Source organism: Anneissia japonica, unplaced genomic scaffold (genome assembly GCF_011630105.1).
Source record: "Anneissia japonica isolate Jap-2015-1 unplaced genomic scaffold, ASM1163010v1 scaffold1128_len1000024_cov185, whole genome shotgun sequence".
In the NCBI taxonomy this organism is placed as follows: domain Eukaryota; kingdom Metazoa; phylum Echinodermata; class Crinoidea; order Comatulida; family Comatulidae; genus Anneissia; species Anneissia japonica.
Genome location: NW_022705247.1, coordinates 473,134 through 488,119, shown reverse-complemented (window position 1 = coordinate 488,119; position 14,986 = coordinate 473,134). Strand labels below are relative to the sequence as shown.

The following is a 14,986-nucleotide window of genomic DNA, read 5'->3' as shown; positions in this document are numbered from 1 at the left end:
GGGGGCCGAAAGTTGGGCCGATTGAGACAACACTGTCGTAGGGGGTCTGGGGCACGCCCCCGCGAAATTTTTGTGTTCTAGACGCCCGAACATAACGTTTGAGGCATTCTGGGCTATCATTTTTTTCTTTTTCTCTCTTTTTTTCTTCTTTTTTTCTTTTTTTTTACCTCCCAAAAGGGGGGGCCGGGGCCGGGCCGGCCCCCCCCTAAATCCGCCCCTGTGTATCTCTGCACACAAATACATATTATGTGACAAATAAATGTGATATTCCCACATTTGGGTGTATTATGACATCATCATACCCATATATCTATATCACACAACTTTGTCACATAACAGAGCTTAACAATGTGTTGATGGATCACATATAATATAATTGGTGATGGTGTTAATGGTGTTATATGTGATGGTAATACATTGTAATGTAGTAACATCATATATTTATTTTCAAATAATAATAATCTCGTTTTTTTACTGTCACTATGGTTGTCAATTTGTTATGTACACTAATATATGTCTACACGTAGAACTGTCAACCATGCTGTTGTTATTCTGTGTCAATCATATCCTCAAACTCCCTATCATATATTTCAAGTAGTTATGATAATGTAATTGTGTGTATTCAGATAATGGACAATGCTTGCACTAATACCATCAACATAGTATTAGTTGATTATTATTGGCAAATCATGTAGCCTCAATTAATGTTTCGCTTTGCAGTTAAATATGAATAATGGCCTTGTCGATTTTATGAGACACCTTTTGTTTGTTTGTATTGTGTCTAGTGTTGCAATTTCCGTACTACCAAGTTCTTTCTTGACTCTCTAAACCTCATGGGATAGACAACTATGATGATGGTGTCAGTGATGATGACAACATTAGCAATGACCATTGTGTCTATGATAATAACTATAATATTGATGATGATGGTATTTTTGGATTATTAATATAATGTCAGTGATAATTAGTGACAGTGATTATGACAATTGGACACACTCATTGACCCTTCAGCTGCAAAAAAAAGTACATAACTTTTTTTTTTATTTCAGTAGTTAAATGATTAAAATATGGCTGAAACATTCTTCTCTCATCCCCATCCTCTTAGTGATGATGTAACACTTACAATGAACCCTTAAATTGTGGTTTTAAAAAGGTTTTAATGAAAAAAATTATAAATTTGCAGAAGTTGACTCCTTACTGGACAAGTGTGAGGAGGAGCGTCAGCTTGCAATCAGTGACAATGCCGACACCTTCATCCCTGAGTGTTCTGATGGTCTTTACAAGCGAGTACAGTGCCACAAAGGATATTGCTTCTGTGTGGATGTCAACACAGGAGTTGAGATTCGAGGAACCAGGTCTGGAAAACGAGGAAAACAACCAAAATGTAATTTGATTTATTTTCAGTTTGCATTATCATAATTAAAATTCAGCATATTCATCCTTTTATAAAAAAAAAAAAAAAAAAATTCAATTCAATTTGGAAAATATGTATTTTCATAATTTATATAATTGTAAATAAGTAAATGCTAATGCATATCAATAAGTTATATTTATAATTAATTTGTGTATATATTGTCTTAAATTTTACTGAAATTTTAAGGCTCGCATACAATTAGTCTTTCAAGCCATGACTTGTGACCTCTTTTTTATTGATGTTTTATTGATATTTTATATGAATAAAGTGAAATGAATGAATGAATGAATATTATATAATAATAAGTTTGTGTATTTATTTGTTTGTTTCTATTAATATAAGCAAATGACACCAACCTGATCTTCATCAAAGCAGCAGAGAATTTTTAAAGATATTAAAAAGAAAGTCAAGTCCACACATTGTGCAACCTCCTTCTCTCCCTGGGGATTTTTGTCCTAGTAATGCATTAACATTCTGTATGCACAAAATTTATAATACCTAAGAATATTTTCTTTTTGTATTGTAGGTGAATTATTTGAAGGTGGAAGTGGTGAAGAGAGGTCACCTTTTTCAACAGCCCTACCAAGACACAGGACAACATATACTCCAAGACCTCCGAAAGCTTTACAAAGCAGGAGAATGACGACTACCAAAATGCCATTGATCATTACAGAAGATTCAACAACAGTCCCTACTAGAAGAAGAACCACTACTACACAAAGAACAACTGCTCAGAGAACAACACAAATAACAACTACACAAACAACCACCACCCAACCGATGCCAGTACCAACGACCATAGAAGAGACCACAACACAGATAAGCTGTGAACAGTCCTTTTATGGCTGCTGTCCAGATGGTATCAATTTTGCTGAAAGGAGTGATCTCCAAGGTTGCCCAGGTATGAATGGTATGAATGTAGGAAAAAATGGCCCAGGAAAAAATGGCCCCGGAAAAAATGGCCCCGGTAAAAATAGCCCCATATTGCAAGTAGGTAAAAATGGCCCCAATGAAAAAATTCAGTAATAGAAATGATATTTTTTTTTTTAAATCTTCAAATATTTAAATACTATAATAAGCAAGAATTGAAATAATAACAAATCCAGTTACACAACAGATGCAAATAATGTACTGAGAGATTATCAGAAAACAACGGCCATTGAACATTTTTTGATAGTTGAAATAAGTTTTAAAAACGTTATTCCACTAACAAAGTAGGGGAATGACATACTGTACTTCAACTACCAAAATATGCAACTCATAGATAACCACAAAATTCACTTTTGTTAAGTATCAAATGAAATAACTTTACATGTTATAAACAGTGCAAATAAACAGTAGTTAAAGCATGTGGATCAATTGTGTGTTTGAATGACAAGCATGTATGGGAAAAGGGAGGCTTACTTTACTTCAACAAACGTTCTGCTTAGAGTTACTTCAAAGAAGTATTTGTTAATCAAATATTGTCTTTAAAGTAAACTGAATAATTAGGAATACATTTATTTAAGCAACTTATTTAATTGCATAGGCCTACTTGGTTTTCATTAGCATTGCAGTCTAACAAGAGTATTTACTGTAAGTCAATTACAGTAACTTTTGCCCAATCAATTTTAAATTGTGGATTTTTTTAGGTACTGAGTCACCACGAATTACTTCTATATCACCTGATCAGAAGGTTCTAAGGGGTACAGCACTAAAACTCACATGTACAGCCACTGGAAAGCCAACACCAACAATCACATGGTATAAAGGTGATGTATCTGTCGAGGACTTACGCAACAGACGTATGGATTTGAAAGCTAATGGTGTTCTAAGCATTTTCCCTACTAAGGAGGATGACAATGCGATTTATACTTGCGTGGCAAACAACGGAATTGGTCGAGAACACTTCCAATCACTGGAAGTTGTTGTACACAGTAAGATATTTTACCTTGTACCTTGTTCAAAAATAAAAATTCTAAATGAGTCTGATTGTGATACTCTATCAAATGTCTTTAAGGTTATAAAGATTGTTTGAACTCCCAACCTTTAATTACTGTACCATACAAATAATACAAGCAAATGATAATAGTAATTATAAGGTTTAAAAAATGCCAGTGATTCCAGTGGTGTATCTACAGGAGGACAAGTTTGTATACGCCCTTTAAAAGAATTTGCATGTGCTCCCCAAATGCCCTCACTGTAAATTTTCTGAGCAGTAGATAACCACTGAGTAACGCAGGCAATGTATATAAAAATGTGATTTGTCTGTTTGGTGTACAGTAATTTAGGTTATTCTTAATCTACTTCATTGTACATATTAAGTAAGCCTATAATATTACTTCATTCATTACTTGGTTCATTCTATTAGGAGAAAAATCCAACCACATGACAGTTACAGGAGTCGTAGGTTCCTCAGTTCGTTTAGAATGCAAGACTGGTTTTGATGATGCTACAGTTGTGTGGACACGTGGAGGTGAACCTCTACCAACCAATGATCCTTACATCATACAGCTTGTGGACAACACACTTGTCCTTCGACGTATAGAGCTAGACGATTCCGGCAGTTACGAATGCATCGGTAGAACGAACATTGGGATCATACAACGGACACGTTATACCCTGGTGGTAGAAGGTATGTTATTCCATTTCTTGTGCTAGTAGATCAAGGGTGGATGATTATATGATGATGATAGAGTGTGATAGAGTCTATACCTTTGCCAATGTAATTTTTTGGTTGTCTGTGACCTGGATTTTGACCTTTTCACCTCAAAATGTAATCACCTCTTCCAATAGACCAATATGTATGATGATCCATTCATATAGTTTTTACGTCATCCTAACAGACAGACAGTGAATACATAAACAATCGGTATCTGTAAGAGTTTGCAACACTTCACTGTTATTTCCCAAATAGTACAGTACTTATTAGATGAACAGGCATGTATAACCCCATAGTAGGTCATTTTGTATTTATATACTATATTTTTTATCTATATATATTATTTGGGCCATTTATTTTCAGCTGATGTTAAAATAATTAGTCCGCCTCGTGATTTAATTCGAACTGTTGGTGATCAGATAACGCTGACCTGCACCAGTACGGGTTCACCTAAGCCTGTGATTCGGTGGACCAAGAATAGCGTAAGGCTCCCTCAACTAGAACGTTATACAATCAAAACCAACGGCAACCTCATCATTACAGGTACTGTCATATTAAGAAAGTATTCATCTTAATTTAATTTTTATCTTTTTATCTGAGTAACTCAAAAATTGAAATTTCTGTTCTCTTTCAGATGCCAAAGAAACAGATGCTGGACTTTATACCTGTACAGCATCCAATAAGAGGAGCTCTCAGAGAAGTTCAGCTCAAGTCAAAATAACAGGTGACTTAGATTTACATCATTAGGATGTGCACTGAGTTTCAGTACAAATAGTAGGACTGTCACTCCTAAAAATGACAATGCCATTTTATTCAATGTTTCACTTTTATTTAAGCATCATCAGGAATCTTATTCCTGGTGATGCTTAATAATTCTAACTATCGCCAAATTAAAGGCACAGCTATGGGTACTAAAATGGCCCCCTCATACGCCAACATATTCATGGACTATTTTAAAAACAAAAACATCTACACATACCTTCTCCAACCTCTATTTTATGGCCGCTATATCGATGATATCTTTACTTGGCCAAATGGACCTGACACACTCAACTCATTCATCTCCCACATCAATAACTCACATCACAGCATCAAGTTCACCACGGAAAACTCTTACTCAGAAATCCCATTTTTAGATGTATTAGTTGGTTTAAAAGATAATGAAGTCACGTCAACAGTTTACACCAAGCCCACAGACAACCACAGATATTATAACTTCAATAGCGCTCATCCCATAAAACTAAAAAAAATATAATATATAGTCAGGCGCTCAGATTAAAACGAATTTGCTCCACCAATACGGAATTCGATAAACACATAAACACTCTCATCCACAAATTAAGACTCAGCAATTTCCCCATGAAACTGATCAAACCATTAATCATTAAGGTCTCGTCTAAATCATGCCAGCAACTTCTTGAATATAAAGCCAAGTCGAATTCTATTCGCATAACCCTTGTCCTCGACTAAAACCCCCAAATCCAACATCTCACCAAAACTGTCACCCAAGATTTTCACATTCTCTCTGACTGCACTTCATCAAATTTAGAAGCACTTTCATAGCATACTGACAACCTCCTAACCTTTATTCACTACTAACTTCATCTAAACTTCCCACTCTCACCCCTAAATTTGGTAATCGGCCTTGTGGTAATTCACGATGCCAAATTTGCAAGCTTCTTATAAACGACGACACCATCAACATCCGCCACTTAACCATACACTCACCATTGCTCACTTGTAACGCCTCAAATGTCATATATCTTATTTGGTGACCCAATGTATAGATACTATATACGTCGGGGAAACTGGTTGCAAATTTAGAATAAGATGCAATAATCATAAAAAATCTATTAGAGACAATACACTAGGCTTTCCTGTAGCTAAGCATTTTAACCTAGCCAACCATTGTATCTCTAACCTTAAGTTCATTTTAGTAAGTACAGGTTTCAATTCCCTCACCGACAGACGTTGCCAATTGAAATGGATCATTAAATTAATTACTGTACTCACAAAAATGGCATAAATAAAGACTTAGGATTTCTCACAGATTATACTTTGTATTAATCAATGCATTCATCTATATACATTTTATTCATTAATTCATCCTTTTTAATACTCTTTAACTTGTTATATTTCATTTTCATTGGCTCAGGCTAGTGATATCATAGGCCTACATTCGGCTGATTAGCCTTTTCATTATCTTCTTTGTTGTTACCACCCTTTATAATCCGCCCTAATTAAACATATCATTTATGATTTATCTAAGTCACTGCTATAATGTTTATTGTTTATCCTCGATTGCTAGTTTGTTAAGCTTTTTTAATCAGACGTGTTATCGCTGAGGATAAACACAGGCATGTTCGAAATAAAAAATTATTTTATGTCTTATGTCAACGTATATAACTCTACTTTGTGCATTCGTAGTCATTTTATATTATCAAGACATACGTGGAACCTACAAACATTATATATGTGTATATATAAATATATATATATATATATATATATCATTTTATATTATCAAGACATACGTGGAACCTACAAACATAATATATGTGTGTGTGTATATATATATATATATATATATATTGCATCAGATGGGAGAACGCTTGGTCAATGTCCCCTGACACCCACACTCGCTGGTGTCTTTGCTGTGATGAATTTTAATGAATTTAAAAATACATTGATGTTGGCTAAGCTATCTTATTATTTTCCACAGGTGGAGTAGTGAATCCTGTTTGTAAAGATAGACCAGAATTTGCAAACTGTAATTTAATTCTTCTAGCAGATCTCTGCTTGCATACTTACTATGCTGGGTATTGCTGTCAAACCTGCACAGACAACAACCAACTTGCCGGACGTTAGCGAATCGTATCTCAAGACAACTAACTTGATGGACGTTAGCCAATCATATTTCAAAGTTATACTTATGAATCTAGACTGCAGAACAAACCATGAACAATGCATTAATGACCACTATTGTTGTGCACTATACAGTAGATTGTTTTTGTTGCTGTTGTGTACCATCATCGCAGTCTGTGTTAATAGGCCTTTAATGTATCAAGCAGGCATTTTAATGGGTATCAGATGGAAATATAGGAAATATACAGGATTTGGTTATTGTTCAAACTAACAATAACCAAATATTATTACTATTATTATTTATATAATTCATATAAATAATTCAGACCTAAATTTATTTTTGAATATGTCTTCTAGTTAAATTGTATATTTCCACATAGAATATACATTCTCATTTTATAAAAGATTTACGTTTTTACTCATTTCTATTTTTAGTTATTTATTTGTAAACAGATTGTAGCTTGTTATCTACAAAATATTCTGAAAGGCTTATAATGGCAGATTCAAAAACGTAACCAATGTATATTGCTGTATACCAATAGAATTAAGTTTGTAATTTAGTATGTGATGAATCATATAAAACTACCTGAAAAAATATTAAGGTACTTAAGCAATATTCTTTTTAAAAAGGAATGAAAAGGAGAAACTCTATTATTTATATAAGATCTACTTTTAATTATGCCATGTAATTTTGGTATATTAATTAGTTTATAATTATGTTAAAATAATGTAGCAATTTGAAAAACATAATTAGTTTTACTTATTTTATTTGATCAGGATGCAGTTTATTATTAAAGAAAAATGTTTTTAATAAATGAGTACTTTTAAAGAAATGTTGTAGCAAGATTGAGGCTGTGAATTACACTACATCAAATATTTTTTAATAAGTTATCATTCTCTCTATACATTTTTTAGACTAAAATGGAACAAGTTTCCCAAATTAATTGCAACTAAAACTTTGGAATTGTGATATACCCCTGGATTACAATGTTTTTTATATACATATTTATATTAATATCTACATATAGCACATGCCATTAACTCAGTGCTTGATAATCCATTGCCCAAGATGGAAAACCTTTTTCTAATTAAATATGGCATTACAGGGCATCTGTATTCTGCCAGTATTACGCATGAAAACACTACATTTACAGGGATGATATATAGCTACCCACCTGTAAGTCCCCACACAAGCTCAAATTTTAGATCTTCACTCCACACTTTCAGGCTGTAACGTTAAAAAGGAAATAGTCATTAAGAAACTGTAGGTAGCGGTAGCTTTTACTACGAAGAAATGGGAATTCTGAACTAAGCAATGCGCATGCGCATTTACCAAATAATTTCCGTTAATTATCTATAAAAACACAGTGAGCATGCGCTTGGAAATGCTAGCCAGCCAGTGAGCATGTGCATTGAGTGACGTTATCGAGCCATGTCGAGCATGCGCAGTTACCAAAAAGACATCTCAGGGACCAAATAACGGCTGCGAAGACATCTCGGGAACCAAATAGCGGCTGCGAAGATGGTATGATTACCAAAAAAACGTCTTGGGAACCAAACAGCGGCTGCGAAGAGGGTATGAAATAGAAACGGGAAAACTATATGTTATGGATGGAAGATAATGAGAACCTGAGCGGGTCGAAAGCCTCTATTATCTTTACAGCCAGTTCATCAGTGGGAATTGTAATTAAATTATCGCAAAAAAAGTATATTAGGCTCTATCGTCGTACCTACGTACGTAGACCTATGCATTGAAAATCCCATTAAAAATAACCACAGAAACTGACGACAACCTAGGGCCTACTACTAGCCAAGTAGTAGAGCCAGGGTATTCCACATTTAATGTCGTAAAATACAATGCCTTACACTGAAGAGGGTTAGGGTTAGGCAAACTATTATCGAGATATTGTACGGTGCCCATGTTTCATCGACCCATAAAAAATAGCCACACACTGGCGGCAGTAGTAGAAAGGCCTAGACAAGCTAGTGGGGTAGGGGAATGAATACAAATAAATAAAATAATATTAATATTATTAATATTAATAAAAATGATGGTAAAAATGCAGTTTGGCTCAGTGGTTTTCGTTGTAGTTGTTGAACTTGTAGTCAGCAGGAGTACAAACAAATACAAACAGTAACAGACCCCATGGATGGCAAAACAAACAAGGGAAAACAACGTAAAAGATTAAGAGATGAGATCAATATTTATTGGGGGAGAGTGATGGTGCAACACAGCAAGAGAATAAATTGATTTGGCGACGACATCCTGAAACATTTGTCCAGCAGTCGACGGACAATAGCTGATGATGAAGCGTCTGAAGGTTATCAACGTGGTCGAACCTTGAGTCTAGGTGACAGCTTGATTAATCTACCATATGGGATTGCAACCCAGACACACCCAGCCGCAGGAAGGATTTAGATGACCCACCCTTTGATAATTCCATATTTGTTTTATTATTTTAACATCAATTTTATTTTTAAAATAGTCTTTAATTCATATACAGTATTATGCATATTGCAGTTAAAATATAGGCCTATCCTTAACAATAAATAAGCATAGGGCTATATTTATTGATATATAGGAAAATACAGTTACAGATTTATTTATTGAAACCACTAACTTAAATACGATAACAAAATTTACACATAGGATAAATTTGGAAGTAGCTGTATACACAAATTTAATAAGCTACAGAAGTTGCAGCTTTTTTTTATAGGAAATATTTTTTGTTAAAAATTATGTTCGTATTATGTGCAGATCGTGCATAACACGAATTTACTACTGCAATGAAGCAACTAAATGTTAGTGTGAATGAACGCAATTTTAAATATGGGGGAAATAAGATTTTGATGAACATTTAAAAGCTCAAAAAGGTATTATTTGTAAGATTAGCCTTGCATTTGCTCCTTTTTTAGCCAGCTAGATTAAGTTTGAAGACCATAAAATAGAAAAAAGTAGGAATTCTGATGATCAAACAGTGGGTCGTCTTATACGCCGGCATACAAAAATCTTCTCAGGTTTCGTCTTATACCCGGGTCGCCTTATACGCTAGTATATCCAGTACCTATAATTAAATAATAACAATAATAAGGAGATGCTTTGTTGAATAAATACACAACTAGACCTACAATATTTATTCTATACAATAATAAAAAGAATGTTTATATACAAGAGTTGCCAGATATATATTATATACAATGAGATAAAGTATATTTTCGGAAACCGCGACTTTTACCTGTGGTAACACGGTACATTAAAATGGTAAAAATAAAGACGTAAATTTCGACAAGCAACTCATGAACAGTAACATCAAGGAGAATGGCCGAGACTGACTGATTTGTTACTTGAAGTCGAGTCATTTAATTTTGTAAAAAAAAGAGAAGTACAATTTGGCTTACAAACGATACAAATTATTGGTCCGGACCTGCCGAAACCGCTTCTGACGGACTTGATAACTATATACTGTAGGATTCTCACTGTTCTATGCGAAGTATTATATTTTTGTTGAATTTTAGACTTTTCACTACAAAATCTTTAAATAACAGGATTATTTACAATGGAAAAATATATTTCATATATTTATGTTATATAAATAATAATTCAAAAGCACTACTTAAATCTACACTCAACACAGAACTTGAGAATTTAAGTATCTGTTTCAAATGGTTCATAATAAATTCTCTCTTAATTGAGTAGAAACAATCTGGTGATTCTTTTGACATCTTGTACATCTGGATTTAGTACTAAAGTACTCAAATTTACACTCAACACAAAATTTTCTCTAAAGCACTTGAGAACTTCAATATCTGCATCAAATGGTTCATTTCAAAGTCTCTCTCTAATCTCGAGTAGAAGAAATCTGGTGCTTCTTTTGACATCCTATACATCTGCATCAAGATGTCACCATCTACATCCTTCATGGCAGACCTACATTCCTCTAGTTTGATCTCTTTCAACCACTTCTCAACATCACTTGATGTCCAGTTGGAGATATCAGCTTTTATCCTTGGGGGTGTGGCCTTTGGAGGCGGAGCTGCAGGTTTGTCTGTTGAATCAATGCCTCTGTTATTTCTAGAACCTTCAATTGGAGCAGCGACAGCCAGGATTTCTATATGCAAAAGAAATTGAAAGACATAGTATTAAACATGTAGTAAAGTTGAAAACAACGAGGTCTGGTTTATAAGGCATATCTTGGCGCTAACGTTGGTCTGATGGGAATCCATGGAGAAGTCAATGTGACAAGGTTTTTTTGACCCAGGAAAAATGCACCAACAGAAAATCTTTCTGAAATTGAAAAGATCCTATGAAATAAATACATAAAATGCATCAAATCATAACTACAGGGACAAATGCATAAATAGTGAATTACAAATGTTTTCAGCAAATACCTTTATGTTGTATTTTTTTCTGTCCTTTCTGCTGTTTTCCTCGATCACCAATCTCACTTACAATACGCTGGAACTCTTTGTCCAACTTGGAGTCGTCAAACAAAGGAAAGTAAATCAAAGTGCCAATAAGAGCTCCGAGCCAACCATCAGGCACATAATTTTCTTCCACCATCAAGGGGATAATTGGCTTATTCTGTTTGTAAGCATATGTTGCTTCTGCAATGGGAAATAATATACATTACATATTGTATTTGTCAATGTTGGCAACATAGTTCCCAAACAATAATCAGAGTGACCCAAGTCTCCCAGAAATTGGGACGGCCTCCCGCACTCCCGCAAGCAAGCAAGAATCTACCGGAAAATAACCCACCTCCCGCAAAATCATATTTGTATGTATTTACTACTTTAATATCACTTGTCTCATGGAAGTCAGTGCCTATTGGTATCGCCATGTGCGGTGAAATAAAATAAAATATTTAAGAAAGCTTATACCAGATTTCCCGTAAAGGGATTTCTTTCAACTCGGAACCCTGTAAAAAATTTTCTATTATATTTCAAAAAGCAATAAAGTAACCTGTTCTACAGCTTGTACTGTCCTTGTACTTCTTAGAAATGCATGACAGAATGACAGAAGCATTCTCAACAGCAGCAGCCATTGCACCCAATATGTCGCCCTCTAAAGAATAAAAATAGATGTTCATTATTTATTACTTCTTTGTCTTGTATATTTTTCAGAAATATATTCATGTACCTAGGCTTGCCTGTTGACTATTAATATTAATAGTCAACATTTTACATGTAAATATTATGCAAGATGGGTGCAAATACAACACAGTTGCACTTACCCATCTGGTCTATATCCATCCAGACATTGTAACCTTCTTTCTGGAGTTTTTCTTTCAACTTAATAATTCTTGGTTGTACATCCCATTGGTAGCTGATCATCACATGGGGGCCTTTCTTGAACGTTGGTTGGATGACAAGTATATTTTCATTTACATTAGGCTGTCCCTCAAATATTTCCCACAATGCACCTGAGCATGCTGCTTGTATTTTGGAAATGCCGGAACTCTTGTTAAGCTTTAAACCTAATGAAGAAAGTATCAAAGTATCATTCTGTATTAGTTTGAAACACATAAAAAATATGTGTATGTAAAATATATTTGTAAATATATTTGTAAATAAATAAATAAAGCTGTTTTATCCATCGTTATTCTCACCATTTATTAGGCTTTCTTCTTCTCTTATTCTCTCACGATTTTGCTCCATGAAAGCTAATTTCCAAATAAGCATTGCAGAAAGAACAAGGATTGATTTTGTGCGCTTTTTAAGTGCTCTATCCAACTGAGCAAGACCATTGTATTCCACAATTTTCAATTTGTTCTCATCATTAAGAGCTAGATTATTCAAAGAGAGAAGTATTTCTGAAGTGCTGTACCCTCGTCCCTTTCCTCCAGTCAAGGATGTGGTGAGCAGATCAATGATGAATCGAACGGCAACACCGGTATTCTCCAGTAAGCTTACCTCTTCGTCGGTAATGAGAAACGAGAGGATCATAAAGCAATTGGCTTTTAAGATCAGGAATTTAACCGCTGTGTAGTCCAGTAGAAGCTTTACGGCATTATTGTCCCGCAAGAGTTGAATATTGTCAGGATAAAGTCGCACCATATTGTTTAATATCCCTAGACTTCCCTTCACATGTATAATATTAGGGTTTGTTAGGGTTTCTGGCAGCAATTCTTTTTGCTTGAGGCTTGAGAGAAGTAATGGGACCACACCGACCTTTCCAAGCTCGGCGCATATTTCTATTGAAGCATCAGAATAATTCCAAGTAAGAGTTTTCATAGCTTTAAAAACCTTCACTTCTTGTTTATTTTCTGGATCAAATAAATCTAATTTATTTAACTCAATCCAGAATTTAATAAATAAGGTGGGAAATCCAATGTTGCATAAGTGTTCCCCGAGCAATGGACGATATGTAGTCAATTTAGTATTGACATAACTTTTTTTGAGTATTTCCATACTGCTTAAAACTTGTTCATTTTTATAGTCTTCTGTGCTTTTTAGAAAATTCATTGCTTCAGTTAGTTCATCTTTGCATCCATCTAGTGCTTCTTGGAATTCTGGTTTCACCTGTACATCTTGAGTCCGTATCGTGAGCTCATACAACTTCACATTGTTAAAATCTTGTTTCTCTCCAGAATTTTCCTCTTCAGTCTGAACAGCATTCTCCCCATTTTCGTTCTCATTTACTTCGTTTCTCTCCTTTATGATAAAATCTGCATCATATTGTTGTTTTTCATCTGCCATATTTTTATTTTTTATAATAATATTGCTCTGTGTATTTATTTGATTTTTCTGCTGAAGGCTGGTTGCACACCCCATACCAACAATCAACTGAAAATATAAGAAATGACCATAAACATCATGTTGTGAATAAGCGTCCCGCATCATAGCATGAAAACTACACTGTATAAACAGGGGCCTGTAGCACAATGGGATCTGATGGGAGAATAATTGGATGGGCCAGGGGAGCCCATACCCCACAGAGGTTATAGAGTGTGCAAGGGATAAGAAATAACAGAAATTACATAAACTGTGTTGAGCTGTCCAATGGGGTGGGGGGAGGTGGTGGGAGAGGAGTATTGCAAAGAAATAGAAAGCTTTAATTTAACGCCTGGGCCTCCTGGGCTTATATGTATTAGCGCACCTGCCCTCTTAAATCAATGGTCATATTCGACTGGTCGTTCTTCGTTAAATAAGCCCTATGTATATCCCCTTTATGCCATTTGACATTTTTTATACCTCCGTGCTTAGCTTGGAGCTGCCTGTGCTTACTATTGTAATCTTAGTTAGGCCTACACACATGAGTTGCTTTGGCTTAAGCTAACTAAGGCCAGGCTTGTCGCTCTTACCAATGAATATAAAAATTTGTTTCTGCAAAACTTATCTAACTAAATCATCTCTGTGCCTGTCATTTAAGTCGCCTACATTGCTAAATTTAAGACAAATTCATGTGAATCCCCAGCGAGCAACAGACGAGTCTTATTATTGTTTATAGTTACCAATACAACGATACATGAACCGCGCCTCCAAGCAGTGAGTAATGAGTGTTACAATTCAGTGGTGCGTAACCAACAAAAATAAGCTAAATCCTTGACATGTTACAGTATTTAGAAATTCATAACACCTCAACGTCGTATCATATCATTCTTAAAAGACTATTAGACACCTATATATGATTGGAAAAAATTAAAAACCTGAAAAATTATTAAAAAAATTATTGACCTTCAATAAAGACGATTGAAGCAACTCAATCGAAACCGTTCGAGACGTTCTCAACCAACAACAGTTCTTTTCAGTATGCGTGGTGCACCGCAAGTATACATATATATATTATGACTTCTTGTTAAAAACATGAATGAATCAGGGGTGGGGGAGGGGATGAGAGAGGCTTCCTCCCCCTGGTCGGGGAAGCCCAGCCCCCCCTACCCACATTCCGTCAGGGAATAAAAAAAAAAAACTTAACAAAAATATTTTTACATGTTTTGACCTCAGTGTACTGTTTGTGTTAACATTTCATTACAATAATAACAAAAACAACAACAACAACAACAACAACAACAACAACAAAAACGACAACGACAACGACAACGACAACGACAACGACAACGACG

The 14,986-nt window shown here is 34.8% G+C and overlaps 2 protein-coding genes across 8 annotated transcripts in view; one reads left to right on the top strand and one right to left on the bottom strand.

Annotated features, from left to right (window-relative positions):
• Positions 1 to 7,731, top strand: part of LOC117105449 (papilin-like) — a 68,225-nt gene extending 60,494 nt beyond the window's left edge. For all 7 annotated transcript variants that reach the window (XM_033246587.1, XM_033246588.1, XM_033246589.1 and 4 more), the window contains 7 exons: positions 1,184 to 1,384; positions 1,941 to 2,315; positions 3,046 to 3,330; positions 3,765 to 4,028; positions 4,419 to 4,598; positions 4,690 to 4,779; positions 6,778 to 7,731. In XM_033246587.1, the coding sequence (XP_033102478.1) occupies positions 1,184 to 1,384; positions 1,941 to 2,315; positions 3,046 to 3,330; positions 3,765 to 4,028; positions 4,419 to 4,598; positions 4,690 to 4,779; positions 6,778 to 6,923 (1,541 nt within the window). In that variant the 3' untranslated portion in view covers positions 6,924 to 7,731. The remainder of the gene's footprint in view (positions 1 to 1,183; positions 1,385 to 1,940; positions 2,316 to 3,045; positions 3,331 to 3,764; positions 4,029 to 4,418; positions 4,599 to 4,689; positions 4,780 to 6,777) is intronic.
• Positions 7,732 to 9,576: 1,845 nt separating this feature from the next.
• Positions 9,577 to 14,388, bottom strand: LOC117105466. Its single transcript, XM_033246617.1, has 6 exons — positions 14,225 to 14,388; positions 12,530 to 13,706; positions 12,155 to 12,397; positions 11,884 to 11,985; positions 11,310 to 11,525; positions 9,577 to 11,029 (listed from the first exon to the last, which is right to left on the bottom strand). Exons 2-6 carry the CDS (start codon positions 13,692 to 13,694, stop codon positions 10,686 to 10,688), a joined length of 2,070 nt encoding a protein of 689 aa, XP_033102508.1. The 5' UTR covers positions 13,695 to 13,706; positions 14,225 to 14,388; the 3' UTR covers positions 9,577 to 10,685.
• Positions 14,389 to 14,986: the final 598 nt, after the last annotated feature.

Bases quoted from the DNA above. Each gene is read 5' to 3' on its own strand.
- LOC117105466 (XM_033246617.1), bottom strand. From the start codon at position 13,694: ATGGGGTGTGCAACCAGCCTTCAGCAGAAAAATCAAATAAATACACAG. The intron at 12,398-12,529 runs GTGAGAATAACG...TTTCTTCATTAG, and splicing joins AGAAGAAAGCCTAATAAATG to GTTTAAAGCTTAACAAGAGT. The intron at 11,526-11,883 runs GTTACTTTATTG...TTCCCATTGCAG, and splicing joins CAGTACAAGCTGTAGAACAG to AAGCAACATATGCTTACAAA.